Genomic DNA, 13,832 nt, shown 5'->3' on the forward strand with positions numbered 1-13,832 from the left:
TTGCCACGGCCGCTCGCCACGGCCCCGCTCGCCACGGCGCCGCCCCAGCGAGCCGGCGCCGGCGCCCCACGACAAGTGGCCCTCCCCCATGTCGGCGCCGCCGGCGCCGAGCGCGACGGCGAGCACGACCCGGGGGCTAGGGGCGCCTCCAGCTCGCTCTAGGAAGCTAGCTGACTCACGGAGCTGGAAAACAAAATTAATATATACATATATATGTGTTACAATTTTATTTTCAACTCATTTCCACACTAACGTAGTTGCTGAAAGTATTTTTAATCATGAAACGCTCGTCCGACGCCCGTTCGCCCCCCATGGCAAAATCCGCCCGTCTGACTGGGGCTGGGCCGCCTGCTGGTGTGCCGCCTGCTGGGCTGCTGTCTGATGCGATGAGTGGCTCTGACCCGGGTGCTGGCCCTGGCACGCCTCCTGGTGTGCTGCCTGCTAGACTGCTGCCTGCTGGGCTGCTGCCTGCTGGGCTGCTGCCTGCTGGGACTGCTGGTGGCCTCTCTGGCTCCTCTAACTCTTCTGGCTCCTCTAGATCTTCTGGCTCTGACCCGGGTGCTGGCCCTGGCACGTCTCCTGGTGTGCTGCCTGCTGGGCTGCTGCCTGCTGGGACTGCTGGTGGCCTCCCTGACTTGGGCTCTGACCTAGGTGCTGACCAGGCCGACGGCATGGACTCTGGCTTGGGCTCTGACCGCCCGGATGACGGGCTGCCTGCTGGGCCGTCTGCTGGGCTGGACGAACTGGCCTGCGAGTGGGGCACCTGTACTGAGCGATTTCATGACACCCCGGCCCTAGTCGAGCACTTGGAGCTGCACAAATTGGCCACAACGTGCTTCTGGCGAGGATGCTTTCATGTGGCGAATCGGAGACTACAGTGTTCGCCTGGGGCGCCTGGCCGGGACCAGCAACCAGGGGCTCGAGGCAACCGCCCTCGGCAGCACGGCTGGTGAGACGGACCAGCACAAGCATGCCGTTGCCATTGGAAACAGCGCGGGCAATGCAAACCAGGGTATCCAGGCCGCGGCCCTGGGGTACAGTGCCGCGCACGACAGCCAGGGCGACGGCGCCGTGGCAATTGGGCGGCAGTCCGCGTATGCGAACCAAGGTACGGAGGGCGTTGCCATTGGGTCTAGCGCCGCATACACGGCCCAGGGCTCGGACGGGATCGCAATCGGCACCAGTGCCGGCAGCAACACACAGGGCACTTACGCCATTGCGCTCGGGCGCGAGGCCGGCATGGTGACCCAGGCCACCGGCGGCATTGCGCTTGGTCGGCGGGCCGGCTATACCAGACAGGGCTACGGTGGCATTGGCATGGGCAGCTCGGCGGGCAACATGAACCAGGGCGAGTACGGCATAGCCATCGGCGACAACGCCGCCGCCTCGATGCAGGGCATCTACAGTGTGGCCGTTGGCACCGTCGCCGGGCGCACGAACCAGGGCCAGAGCGCCGTTGCGCTGGGCCGAGGTGCGGCCGAGACGACGCAGGGCGACCTCGCGACGGCTGTGGGCGCGTTCGCGGGCCAGTCGCAGCAGGGCGGCTCCGCTGTCGCTATTGGCAGCTCGGCCGGCCAGTCGCAGCAGGGCGGCTCCGCCGTGGCTATTGGACGGGATGCCGGTAAGACCGACCAGGGGGCCAATGCGGTGGCTATCGGCACCGCCGCCGGCGAGACGAGCCAGGCCGCGAGGAGTATCGTTGTCAACGCCAGTGGCGCCCCGCTGAACGCACCCGATCAGGGGTTCTACGTGTCGCCGATTCGCGCGACCGGAGCCACCCAAAACACGCTCTACTATGACGCGACTACAAAGGAGATCGTGTACGGTGCCACTATCACGTTACCGGAAAGCGGCCCCGACGTGGAGTTTGGGACCTGCGTATCGGACTACTTGAGGTGGGACGGCACTGCGTGGGTAGCGGGCGGCTCCAGTGTGGCCATAGCCTGCGGAGCGGGCGGCTCCAACCAAGGTGGAAGCGCCGTGGCCGTCGGACAGAGCGCCGGGGCGACCGCGCAGGGGTCCGGGGCCGTGGCGCTGGGCCGGGAGGCCGGGCAGACCACCCAGGGGTACAGCGCCGTTGCGCTGGGCCGGGAGGCCGGTCGGATGTTGCAAGGGATGAACGCCGTGGCACTGGGTGCAGGAGCTGGGGCAAAGTCGCAGGGGGCGGACTCGGTGGCCATCGGAGGCCTCGCGGGCGCCTCAGACCAGGCTGCGGGAAGCATCATTATCAATGCGAGCGGCAAGGCTCTGAACGCTGCCTCGAAAGGACTGTACATGGACCCTGTGCGGTACGACAACACCGGGACCAGTGTACTGTACTACAACCCTGTGCTCAAGGAGATTGTGTATGGCAACCGGGGCCCAGATATCGGGAGCGGGACGTGTGTGTCAGACTACTTGCGCTGGAACGGCACAAGCTGGGTGGCGGGCGGAAGCAGGGTGGCGCTCGCGTGCGGCGCTGGCGCTATGGGCCAGGGCGATGGTGCCGTAGCCGTCGGACAGGACGCGGGCGCCGCTGGCCAGGGGTCTGGTGGGGTCGCGCTGGGCATGGGTGCCGGTAAGACGAACCAGGGCTACAACGCAGTGGCGATCGGCAGCGCGGCCGGACAGACGAACCAGGCAGCAAGGAGTATCGTTGTCAACGCGAGCGGGGTCCCGCTCAACGCACCGGGGAGAGGGCTGTACGTGGACCCCATCCGCAATGCCGGTGCGACGGCAAACACGCTGTACTACGACCCCGACCTCAAGGAGATTGTGTATGGCGACAGTGGTCCAGACGTTGAATCTGGGACCTGTGTGTCGGACTACCTGCGCTGGAACGGCACCGCGTGGGTGTCGGGCGGCTCCAGGGTGGCGCTCGCGTGTGGGGCTGGGGCCGCAAACCAGGGCGATGGCGCCGTGGCCGTCGGACAGGACGCCGGGGCCACGGGCCAGGGTGACGAGAGCATAGCCATCGGGACCAGCGCTGGCCACAACACACAGAAAAGGTATGCCATAGCCGTCGGCCACGAAGCCGGGATGGAAAACCAGGCCATCAACGGCATTGCGATTGGACAGCGGGCGGGCCACACGAACCAGGAATATGGAAGTATAGGAATAGGCTACTTGGCTGGCAACACAGACCAAGGCGGATACGCGGTAGCCATCGGCGAGGACGCCGCAGCATCTGCACAGGGCGACTACAGCGTCGCCATTGGCAACCGCGCATGTACTACCAGTCAGGGTGCTGATTCAGTTGGCGTGGGGCGCAGTGTCGCCATGACGGCCCAGGGCGATCTCGCCACTGCGGTGGGTGCATATGCCGGACAGGACACACAAGGCGATTCTGCAGTTGCCGTGGGCGGCCAGGCCGGACAGTCTAAGCAAGGAGCCTCATCTGTAGCCGTCGGTTATGGTGCTGGCAACAAAGACCAGGGAGCCTCATCTGTGGCCGTCGGTATGGGCGCCGGAAGGACCAGTCAAGGTGCCAACGCGGTAGCTATCGGCAACTCGGCCGGCGATCTGAATCAGACGGCCGGCAGTATCGTTATCAATGCCAGCGGGGCTCCGCTCAACGCGCCCGAGGCGGGACTGTACGTGGACCCCATCCGAAATGCGGATGCCACACCGAACGTGCTGTACTACGATCCTGTACTCAAGGAGATTGTGTACGGCGAAGCTGAAGCCCCCATTACCGATGGCGGGTGTGTGTCCGACTACCTGCGATGGGACGGAACAGACTGGGTGCGTGGGGCGGACAAGGTAGCCATTGGCTGCGGCTCGGGGGCCATGGACCAGGGTGTGGACTCGGTGGCCATTGGCAAAAACGCTGGTACATCAGGACAGGGTTCATCCTCTGTTGCAATGGGACCGGGCGCCGGCGCAACAAATCAGGGGACTGGTTCGGTGGCAATTGGTTGGAATGCTGGTACAACGGACCAGTCATCTGGAACTTATAAACCCTGGGTAGCCGGTACTGGTAGTGTAGCGATTGGACAAGATGCTGCGGAGACCGCACAGGGTAAGAGCGCCGTAGCCATCGGTCCTTTGGCGGGGAACACCAATCAGGGTGGGGCGTGTATTGCAATAGGAGAGAACGCCGGGACTGTAAACCAGGGTACTTGGTCAGTATCTGTTGGATCGGCCTGTGGTGCGGATGAACAGGGTATTTACTGTGTTGCTGTCGGGATAGAGGCCGGACGACGATCTCAGGGTCCTGAATCAGTTGGAGTTGGTTACTTCGCTGGAGAGAACAATCAGGGTACCCAGTGCGTATCCATAGGAAGCCGCGCCGCAGCAGTTGATCAGGGTGACTTCTCTATTGCACTGGGGGGCTACAGTGGCTTCGAACGCCAGGGGGCAGGATGCATTGCAATCGGGATGCGTGCGGGAGTGTATGATCAGCATGCGCGCACAACGGTTCTGCATGCCAACGACACGGACGCAGACGCGAATATTCTAAACACCACACAAACAGACTCGTTCTTCGTCTCCAGCATCCGCAACGCCGCGGGCCCACACACGCTGACCTACAACCCCGCCACCAAGGAGATTTCGTACTCCACGTCCAACTCGGAAACCAAGGAAAACATTGTGCCGATCGACAACTCGTTTATTCTAGCGCTCGAGAACCTCCCCGTCTACCAGTTTAACTACAAGAACAAGAACAAGTACCTTGTGGACTCGGAGCAGCCGGCGGCGGTAAGCTTTGCAGATTGGGCGGCAGAGCACGATGAGACGGACGACGACGACAAGGGCGCGTACGAGGCGTACCTTGAGGAGCAGGCGTCAACCCATGTCCCCCCGGTGCCAGTCGAAAAGGAGGAAACGCACTTTGGCATGATGGCCGACGAAGTGCAGGCGCTCGCCCCCGAGCTCGTGTACGATGACCTGGACGGCAAGGCGCACGACATTAAATGGAACAGCATCATTTCGCTGCTAGTACTGCAGTGTCAGCTGCAGGAGAGGCGGATCGACGAGCTGGAGTACGAGTCGCAGCTGCAGCGGGCGCGCATCGATGATTTGGAATATAGGTTATCCTACGAAGATTAAGGCGCCCCCGCCCTTGGTGCGCGCGGGTTTTTAGGGTTTTGTCTGTGGGGCGATCCGAGCGGGCTGCGACTCTACGTAGTTACGCTGAGGGGAATACGTTTTATTTACATATCTCCTATACAATATTCTATATACAATTTTGTATGTACAATGTTCTATATACAATTTTCGTATAATAAGTTTTATTTACATATCTCCTATACAATATTCTATTTTTTTTTACCATGTACTATCACGCCCGGATCTTCGGGAAAATCTTCGTGGTCACACCCAGCGCCGCCAGGTTGTGCATCAGCAGCTTGAACACGTACGGGATGACTATCCGGACTGTCTGCGAGGTATCGCAAATCGCACAGCTGTCCCGTTGCGAGTTGACTATGTTGCCGCACACTGAGCAGATCACCATCGAGTACTTGTCGCTGCACTCGAGCGCCTTGTCCACTAGCATTGACGACGCCCCGTGCGCTGACAAGCAACTCAGTTCCATTTCCCCCAAGCGGAGCGCGCCGTTGCTCGACCGCCCGCTCAGCGGCTGGCGCGTAATGGCCTTGACCGACCCCACCGACCGGCTGTAGATCTTGTCCGCCACCAGGTGCTTGAGTCGGTGGTAGAAGGTCGGCGCCATGAATATCGGGGTCTCAATCTTCTGCCCCGTCGTCCCGTCGTACATGATGCACGTCCCCTCGGAACTGTACCCGGCGGCCACCAGCTCCTCCTTTGCACTCTCCACATAGTTCTCGGTCCCGTTCCAGGCCGTCTTGTTCACGCGGCTGATCCCCGCTGTCAGCGCCGCAATGCTGTGCGCGCCCTCGAGGATCTGGCTCAGCGTCATGCGCGACGGCAGCGCGCACGGGTTGAGGATGAGGTCGGGGATCACACCGTCCGCCGTAAAGGGCATGTCCTCGTGCGACACAATCAGCCCGATGGTGCTCTTCTGCGCCGATCGCGAGCAGAACTTATCGCCGACCTCCGGAACGCGCAGCTCACGGATGATAACCTTGACACAGCTGTTGCCCTTGCGCGTCTTGAACGTGATCGTGTCGTGCACGACGGGGAACCGGTCCTTGGTCGTGAAGGCCACCGACTTGTCTGTGATCACATCCCCGACCCGCGCGTAGCGGCCCACGAGCACCGTGTCGACCTGCAGCCTGGTCCCGATCCGCACTATGCCCGTGTCCGGGTCCAGCGCGCTAAAGTCCAGGTGCTTCTTGCGGTAGGTCTCTGGGGGCACCCCGATGGTCACGCTCTTCTCCTGGGCGAGCGAGATGTCGTCAGCTGCAATTGTGCGCATCGTGTATGCGTAGAACATCCCCTTGTCAATAGCGGACTTGGAGATGATGATGGCATCCTCCTGGTTGAACCCCATGTACGGTGCCACCGCTACCATCGCGTTGTTGCCCGAGACCATGCGGTCCAGGTACAACGCACTGGAAACGTCGCTGTCCACGATGGGGACCTGGCCATTGACCAGGTAGTGCGTGGTGGTCTCGCACGCGTCCTCGAGGCTGTCGTACAGCCACGAGATGGCCTGCTTGCCCATGTTGGAGTAGTAGGTGACGCGCGGCGACTGGTTGGTCTCCACGAACGGCACAATTGAGCTCATGACCCCGAGCAACGCGGCGGGGTGTATCTCCATGTACCGCGTCGCATCGGTGATATCGTTCGCCACCATGGCGACGACCTCGTTCTCGAGTTCACACACGGTCCGGTACACGATGACGCCCTCGGCCACGAGCTCGTCAAACAGGTCGTCGGTTTTTTCCCAGACCACTCTGGGCCTGTCCCGGTCCATAATGTCCTTGAGCCGCTGGCGGGCGCCAATGTCAACCAGCGGGCGGATCATGCGCCCCTCGTCGCACAGGACGCTGATGGTCCGTCGGCCGTCCATGTGCACGGACGTGTGTGGGTGGACGAGCTTGCGGGTGCGCCAATCGCGAAAGACCGCCAGGAAGGCGTCCGGGGAGTCGTCGAGCGCAAACACGGGCCGGTTGTTGAGCGTCACGACGGTGGTCCCGGCCTCTATCGCGCCCGGGGCGGTGCGCTCGGTGCCGAGGCCGTCCACCAGCCGCCGCAGCGTCATCAGGACGTGCGTAAAGTTCTGCTCCTCCGTCACCTCGGTGGTCAGCGCAAAGTTCTTGACGAGGCCGACGGTGGCGCCCTCGGGCGTCTCGCAGTGGTCAATGAAAAAGTTTCCCGAGAAGTGCACGCTGCGCACGTCCGAGTTCTTGAGCTCCTTGCTGCACGGCTGCACGACGCGCTTCATGTAGCTCAGGGCGCTCGTGTAGCTTATGCGACCCAAGATCTGCGAGACGCCCGCCCGCACGTACGTCGAGCGGATCGCGCACCAGTTGCCGGTGCTGAAGCTGTACTGGATGCACTTGGTCAGGTTGTTGTACCGACTAAGGATGTTGGCGAGCGAGATGTTTGCGTTGCTGGAGGTCGCAATGTTGCGCGCGAAGCGCTTGAACGAGATCTTGAACAGGCTCTTGAGCAGCGTGCCCGAAACTTCTATTCGTTTGTTCGCATAATGATCCCGGGAGTCGGGCGGCCGCGCGCCGATCAGGGTCTTGAACCCGCGGTTGAACATGTCCAGCACCGCGATCACGCAGTCGCCCCGCTTGATGTACTGCCCGAGGTGCGGGAACAGCTCCTCCTCGACCACGCGCTTGATCTCAATGTTGGTCCTTGCGCCCTTGGTGCAGGTCGGGTGCGGCGCGCCGGCCTCGAGGTGCAGCGTGTACCCGCGGACGAAGCGCTCCAGCAGCACGCGGTTCTTCTGGTCCACGGGCCGATCAACGTGGGCCCAGAACTCGTCGACGCCAATGTCCAGCATGCCCAGGAGCTGGTACATGTCAATGGTCTGGTTGACACACGGGACAACGTAGGTCGCACTGAGGCTAAAGTCCTTGACGCACAGCAGCATCTTGTTAAGGGCGCTGTGCGACGTAGCACTGGACATGCTGCGCATCTCCACGGTCACCGCGCCGTGCTTGAGCAGGCACAGAGGGACGTTGTAGGCCATGCGCTCCTGCGACACGAGCACGCGCTCCTTGCCCCGGATGATAAAGTAGCCCTTGAGGTCGGTCTCGGACACGGTGGGCAGCGTGGCGTAGCGCGTGTTGCACAGCTTGGAGCCGACCATGATGGGCAGTTTCATGAACGGGTAGCGGCAGACCTGGCCGACGTTGTCGCGACTGGTCTGTATGCGTATGTCCACGTACACGGTGCCGTCATAGGAGATGTCGCGCATCTTGGCCTCGCGGGGTGTCAGGTAGTGGATCTTGCGGTTGTCGTCGACAATGGTCGGGCGCTCGACGACAATGTTCGTAAATGCAAAGTCGCAGTTCTTGTTGTCGGCGCGAATGACGTTGCGGGTCTCGGTCTCAATGACGTTCCGCAGACCCTCCGACACAAACAGGTCAAACGAGCTCAGGTGGACCTCGTAGACGGACCGCGTGTGCAGATAGCTCTTGAGAATCTCCATTCTGTTTTATTTTCGAGTACAACCACACTCAGGCACAGGTGGAGTTTCGGTATTCAATTTTTTATTTTACCACGCGTGACAAAATAAAAAAGTATAAAAGGGGCGCGCACAAGCAAAAACGCTCACAACTCATGTGCACATCTACAGAACACATCAGTCTCGACATGGCCAACCTCACCAAGTTCTCGGTCTTTGGCTCGTGTGGGCGCCTGCTGCTCAGCACCAACCGGATGTCCACGGAGCTGCTGCAGAACCTGCTAAAGACCAGGCCCACGTACATTGACTGCCGCGAGTTTATGGACGACTGCCCTCCGGAGATGACGGCAACGTCTGTGGTGCCAACCGAGCCCGACAAGTGGGAGTTTGTGGTCGCGTCGAACACGGCCGAGCTGCCGCCGAACCGCACGTTCCCGCAGTTTGGGGGCCCGGTGATTGTAGCCCGCAAGCTGGCCTACGACCCGCTGCAGGTCCAGTTCCGCAAGCGTGTCAAGGCGCTGCACGAGCGGCGCATCCGGCCGGTCTCGCGAAAGTTTCGGATCCCGCCCACGGTGGGGCGCCGCCTCTCGACGGTCTACGAGACGTTCCACGAGCTGCACGAGGGGTCGCTGAAGCAGGGGGTCCCAGAGATCCGCATCTCCTGCTATGACGGGCCGCTGGTCATTCCAGTGGAAGCCATCCCGCTGCCAGTGGAGGTGGCGGACTCAAAGGTCGAGTCGCCCGTGGAGGTGCCGGACCTCGGAGAGAATGTGGACACTCGCGATTGCTGGTACGGGGTGACACACGCAAAGCTGCAGTACGCCTCTATGTAAATAAAAAAAACAATAAAAATAATACATTTAAAAACTACACGTACACTGCATCAGACACCACCTTTGATATTTTCTTTGCGTAACCAGCACCCTTGTACTCGCGCAGCACGTTGCCGGATAGATAGATGCGGGTTGTCGGGAACGCCACAATGTCCTGGTTGAGGTCCTGGTATTTTGCGTTGACCAGTGCGAATCGCACATTGTCGCCGTACCGCTCGGTCTGTGTAAGGGCCACCTGCTCAAGACCGGGCAAGAAGGTCGCACAGGCGCTGCAGCCGTCCATCGTGTGTGTCACAACCACCACCTTGTGGGAGCTCAGCACCGCGGCCAGCTGTTCATGGGTCTCCAGCATCAGGAAGGGGCCGTTGGTTGCGATCTGGGGCGTATTGGTCAGCGTGGACGGGTCCTGTGTCGCGTAGTTGAGGCCCCCTTGAGAGGTCGAGTACTGGGGGTTCGAGTACGACGGGCCCGAGTACGTGTTGGGATGCTGGCCGCCGTCGGGCGTGGGGTACTTGTTGGTATTTGGTCGCGAAGGATGGTGTGTGGTGCTTGGTTGCGAAGTATACGGTACTGTGGTGCTTGGGTCGGCGGTCATGTCCAGCGCCCGGATGGAGACGCCCCCGTTGACGCGCCGGTCGCCGGCGGCCATGGGCGTCGTGCGGTCGTTGACGCCGTACTGGGTGCGCTCAGCCTCGGTCATCCGCACAATCTTGCCGCCCCGCAGCTCCTTGGGCAGGTACTTTTCAAACTCCGAGTAGTCGCCCGTGTCCTGGAAGAGCGTGTCGTTGGGCGCGTACGGTGCGGCACTCCCCCCCGTCATGTCATGGTGGACCTTTTGCTGTTGTACATTGTGGTACTGGTACTGCCCCTCCTGCGTGTGCTGTCGCTGGTTGTCCTGCATATCGTACATGGCGTTTCGGCGCTCGTCGTTGCGGACTGGCTCAGGCGCGTTGCGCACGTCGCCGATTTTCTTGTACATGTTGCCGTTGTTTGTGCATAGCCCCGGGCCTCTTAAACCAAATTTTGTCTTTGCCTAGTAAAACATCATCGGGTTGGCCTTTGGCTTCCGCATGGCCACTGCAACAACAATGATGATGAAAAACAGGAACAGGGTCACCCCGCCGCCTATAAAGAGCCACGTCTGCAGCCTCAGGGGGCCGTACTCCTTGTCCAGGGCGCTGACCTCCTCTGCCCCCGTTTCGGTGGCCCCAGCGGCTGGCACTGCACCCGCGGCTGCACCCGCGGCTGGCGCGGCTGCGCCTGCGACCGGTGCCACGGGCGCCTGCACGCAGGCGAACGGGCCCGTGGCCGAGTCAAACGTCAGCACGACCTGGGTGATGGGCGTGGCCTCTGCGTCCACGACCAGCTCCGCCGTCAGCGGGTCCAGCCCCAGCACGTCCGTGGTGCCGGTGATCCCAATCCCGGTGGCCGTGGCCGTGGCCGTGGTGGCCGTCGTGTTGTTTGCAACCACAACGCCCTTGAGGGTGAGCAGGATCCCCTGTGTTGTGGGAGTATCTATCTCTGGCACGATGCGGTTTTCGACACGCTTCATAAGGTAGGTCACCACGGGGGTTGCGGCAGTTGTGGCCAGCATGCGCACATTGAACTCACAGGCCGTTCCACTGGCAGTCGCCGGATCGCCCTCGAACACAAACTTGGACGCCACGAGGGTCGCCCCCGTCCGCGTGGTTGTCTCAAACATGGTCTTGTCAGCACTAAGATCCAGGGCCTGACCATTGATGGTGAGCGTAAAGGTCGCCAGGGTCGACGCCATGGTGTTTTGTTATCTTGGAAATAAAAATATTAAAAAATCGTATAAGTACCGTGTTTTTATTATTGTCAGTTCACAACTACAGAGAGGAGCAACAGACAACATGGTCGCAACTACCACTACCCCCGAGCCGTTCCACATCAAGACCTTCACGCGGGAGCGCCTCAGCGGCGTGGAGGCCATCGCCGCCTGCAAGTCGCACCACTACGTCTTTGTCCGCGGCGGGCGTGCAGACGGACCCGGTGCCGTGGACTGGGGTGTCCTCAGCGACGTGTTTACAATGCACTCGGGCATCTCGCAGCGCAAGTTTGTCCTCGTCGTTGTCAGCCCCGACATCGTCTCGTCCCACGCGTCACTGGCCCAGAGCGTGCACGCCGCCGATGCACCCCTCGCCCGCTTCCACGTGCTGCTGGTCGGGTACACGCAGGGTACCCTGGACGCGCTCTGCCGCGACGAGGGCGCGCACATCGAGGACCTGGTCTCGCTCTCGAGCGCCGAGGTTGTTTAGGTCTCGACATGATCTACCAGAGCACACTCTGCGTGGACCGGTTCCTAAACATGCCCATGTCGAGGTGGCCACTGGATACCGGGGCATCCAGAGAGTCGCTGAGGGTGGTCAGGATTAGGCGGGGCGTCTCACGCAGGCGGATGTCGGACGGTCGGACCCGGGCTACGAGGTGGGGGTTCGTGGGCTTGCTGGACGTGGTGCGATCGAATCGCCGGGAGGTGTACGGGGACCCGTACCTGTAGAGGTGCTCAAAGTTTGTCGTGGATCGGGTGGCGGTCGGGTACTGTGGTACAGGTGTGGACGGCGACTGGCGGCGCGACGGGCGAGTGCGGTTGCCTTGCTCGTCCGGCAAGTCATTGTAGTCCACTGTGTATATGGACGACTGCCGGCGCCGGGACTGGCGGGACTGGCGGCGGACGGCATCGTCGCTGCTACTATCCGTGTATTTGTCCTTGGACTGTTTCCCGGGCGTCAGGGCCTTCTTGAGTTTCTTGAATATACCCATGGCGGCTTTTTGTTTCTCACATATAATGCGCCAAATGTGTTTCACGGGTCGGATAACGTGTCGTGAACCAGCAAACCGAAAATCAAGCTTTGGATAATGGTCTGCAGAATAAATAAATAAAATATAAAATGGACAAGTGTACTTTGTGCTCGCCCGTAGGTTCTTGCACCATCGCGCGCGCGTGTGTTTCAGGGGCTGGCCCCGCCCCCCGTCCAATTGTCTCGTTCTGCCCGTCGCTTGCCGGCTCCGAGGTGTTCTTCTACTACCCGCGGAGCCCCGACCCTCCCGTTAGACGGGCGCCATTGAGAAAAGTCCTGTGCGCCGCGCGCCGCGGACCAGAGACTAGTCCAGTGGCAGCAGATCTCTATAGGTGTAGTAATGCATGTGGAACATTTTCCCCTCGTACCCGTGAATGTCCTTGACAATTGCGTTTGCGGCCCGGTAGAACGCAAACCTCGGCGACTCGGGGTCGGTGTCAGCCACCAGGGTGTTTGCTCTGAGTGGCTCAAAGGCCTTGAAGGTCTTGATGATGAACCGTTCAATCTTGCTGCGCCGCTCGGGTGACACCTGCATCACAAAGTCCACAAACTGTCGGTCTACGCTGAGTAAAAACATGCCCACCGGGGCGATGAGCACATGGTACTTGAGCCCGTCCGTGATCGTTGCCTGCAACGTGTACAGAAAGTCCGTGCCCGAGAACCACCCGTACGGCATCGCGGCCTTTGTGGTCTGCGGGTGCGTGTGGAAGACCAGCTTCTCATACCGGGGCATGTGGACCTCGCCCATGGTGCCATAGTTTGTCGGCTCCACCCAGACCTCGTGGGGCCCGTTGCCGTCTCCCGGCACGCCGGACGTCGTCACGATCCCCGCGGTCTCCTCGGTGAGCAGCAGCAGCTCGATGCACTGCACAAGGGTCTCTTGCCGGATGTAGAACGGCTTCCTGGTCCCCACGCGGTTCATCGGGCAGTTCGGGTCGCCACACAGGCCGTGCTTCACCTTGTCTAGATTCCCCATTTTTTTTTTATAGTTTCATGAATGCAGAATAAAAAAAAATGAAATGCGCTGCGCACACATACTCGTACAGACCACCACACACACAAAAAAAAACAAGAATCACCATGGGACTCGTCAAAGACTCGAGCAACATTTCCATAGGCACCGGGGCCGGGGGCGCCCGACAGGGGCGGGAGGCCATCGCCATAGGCACGGGCGCGGGCGCCGTGGAGCAGGGCGACTTTGCCCTCGCGCTGGGCACGCGCGCCGGCGCAGCGGGGCAGGGGACCTGCGCTATCGCCATAGGCCCCAAGACCTGTGTCGAGCAGCAGCACAGCCACAGCATCGTGCTCAACGCCAGCGGCCGCGACATCGCCTCCGTATGCGAGGGGGCACTGCACATTGCGCCCGTCCACGAGACCGAGTCGCCACATGCGCTGTACTACCGGCCGGCCACGGGCGAGATCGTGTCCTCCGGCAACGCGCTGCCGCTCGTCGACATCAAGAGCGCGACGGTGCTGGCCGGCGGCATGCTGGACATTGAGCTGACCGACAACCAGCACCATCTGCTGAACCTGTCGCCAGAACCGGGTGCCCGGGGGCCCGCGGGCACCTCGGGCGGCTACCACCTCGAGACGCGGCAGCTCTGGGAGCTCAGCGCGCAGTGCCCGTCGGCGTACAAGCTCCCGCCGCAGGCGCCAACCACCGCACCCATTCCTTCCTCACCCTTC

At 61.4% G+C, this 13,832-nt stretch overlaps 8 protein-coding genes across 8 annotated transcripts; 3 read left to right on the forward strand and 5 right to left on the reverse strand.

The window, feature by feature from the left end:
- Window positions 1-855: 855 nt before the first annotated feature.
- Window positions 856-5,031, forward strand: SARC_00112 (hypothetical protein; the record flags this gene model as incomplete). The annotated part of the gene is made up of 1 exon (XM_014306282.1): window positions 856-5,031. One exon carries the CDS (start codon window positions 856-858, stop codon window positions 5,029-5,031), a length of 4,176 nt encoding a protein of 1,391 aa, XP_014161757.1.
- A 232-nt stretch (window positions 5,032-5,263) lies between these two features.
- SARC_00113 (hypothetical protein) lies at window positions 5,264-8,515 on the reverse strand (the record flags this gene model as incomplete). The annotated part of the gene is made up of 1 exon (XM_014306283.1): window positions 5,264-8,515. One exon carries the CDS (start codon window positions 8,513-8,515, stop codon window positions 5,264-5,266), a length of 3,252 nt encoding a protein of 1,083 aa, XP_014161758.1.
- A 164-nt stretch (window positions 8,516-8,679) lies between these two features.
- On the forward strand, window positions 8,680-9,324 carry SARC_00114 (hypothetical protein; the record flags this gene model as incomplete). The annotated part of the gene is made up of 1 exon (XM_014306284.1): window positions 8,680-9,324. One exon carries the CDS (start codon window positions 8,680-8,682, stop codon window positions 9,322-9,324), a length of 645 nt encoding a protein of 214 aa, XP_014161759.1.
- A 34-nt stretch (window positions 9,325-9,358) lies between these two features.
- On the reverse strand, window positions 9,359-10,303 carry SARC_00115 (hypothetical protein; the record flags this gene model as incomplete). The annotated part of the gene is made up of 1 exon (XM_014306285.1): window positions 9,359-10,303. One exon carries the CDS (start codon window positions 10,301-10,303, stop codon window positions 9,359-9,361), a length of 945 nt encoding a protein of 314 aa, XP_014161760.1.
- A 54-nt stretch (window positions 10,304-10,357) lies between these two features.
- Window positions 10,358-11,098, reverse strand: SARC_00116 (hypothetical protein; the record flags this gene model as incomplete). Its single annotated transcript, XM_014306286.1, has 1 exon — window positions 10,358-11,098. The coding sequence occupies one exon, from the start codon at window positions 11,096-11,098 to the stop codon at window positions 10,358-10,360; it is 741 nt and encodes a 246-aa protein (XP_014161761.1).
- Window positions 11,099-11,198: 100 nt separating this feature from the next.
- SARC_00117 (hypothetical protein) lies at window positions 11,199-11,603 on the forward strand (the record flags this gene model as incomplete). Its single annotated transcript, XM_014306287.1, has 1 exon — window positions 11,199-11,603. The coding sequence occupies one exon, from the start codon at window positions 11,199-11,201 to the stop codon at window positions 11,601-11,603; it is 405 nt and encodes a 134-aa protein (XP_014161762.1).
- A 13-nt stretch (window positions 11,604-11,616) lies between these two features.
- SARC_00118 (hypothetical protein) lies at window positions 11,617-12,108 on the reverse strand (the record flags this gene model as incomplete). The annotated part of the gene is made up of 1 exon (XM_014306288.1): window positions 11,617-12,108. The coding sequence occupies one exon, from the start codon at window positions 12,106-12,108 to the stop codon at window positions 11,617-11,619; it is 492 nt and encodes a 163-aa protein (XP_014161763.1).
- A 188-nt stretch (window positions 12,109-12,296) lies between these two features.
- On the reverse strand, window positions 12,297-13,122 carry SARC_00119 (hypothetical protein; the record flags this gene model as incomplete). Its single annotated transcript, XM_014306289.1, has 2 exons — window positions 12,297-12,450; window positions 12,515-13,122. The coding sequence occupies 2 exons, from the start codon at window positions 13,120-13,122 to the stop codon at window positions 12,297-12,299; spliced, it is 762 nt and encodes a 253-aa protein (XP_014161764.1).
- Window positions 13,123-13,832: the final 710 nt, after the last annotated feature.

Source organism: Sphaeroforma arctica (assembly GCF_001186125.1).
Source record: "Sphaeroforma arctica JP610 unplaced genomic scaffold supercont1.2, whole genome shotgun sequence".
Classification (NCBI taxonomy): domain Eukaryota; class Ichthyosporea; order Ichthyophonida; genus Sphaeroforma; species Sphaeroforma arctica.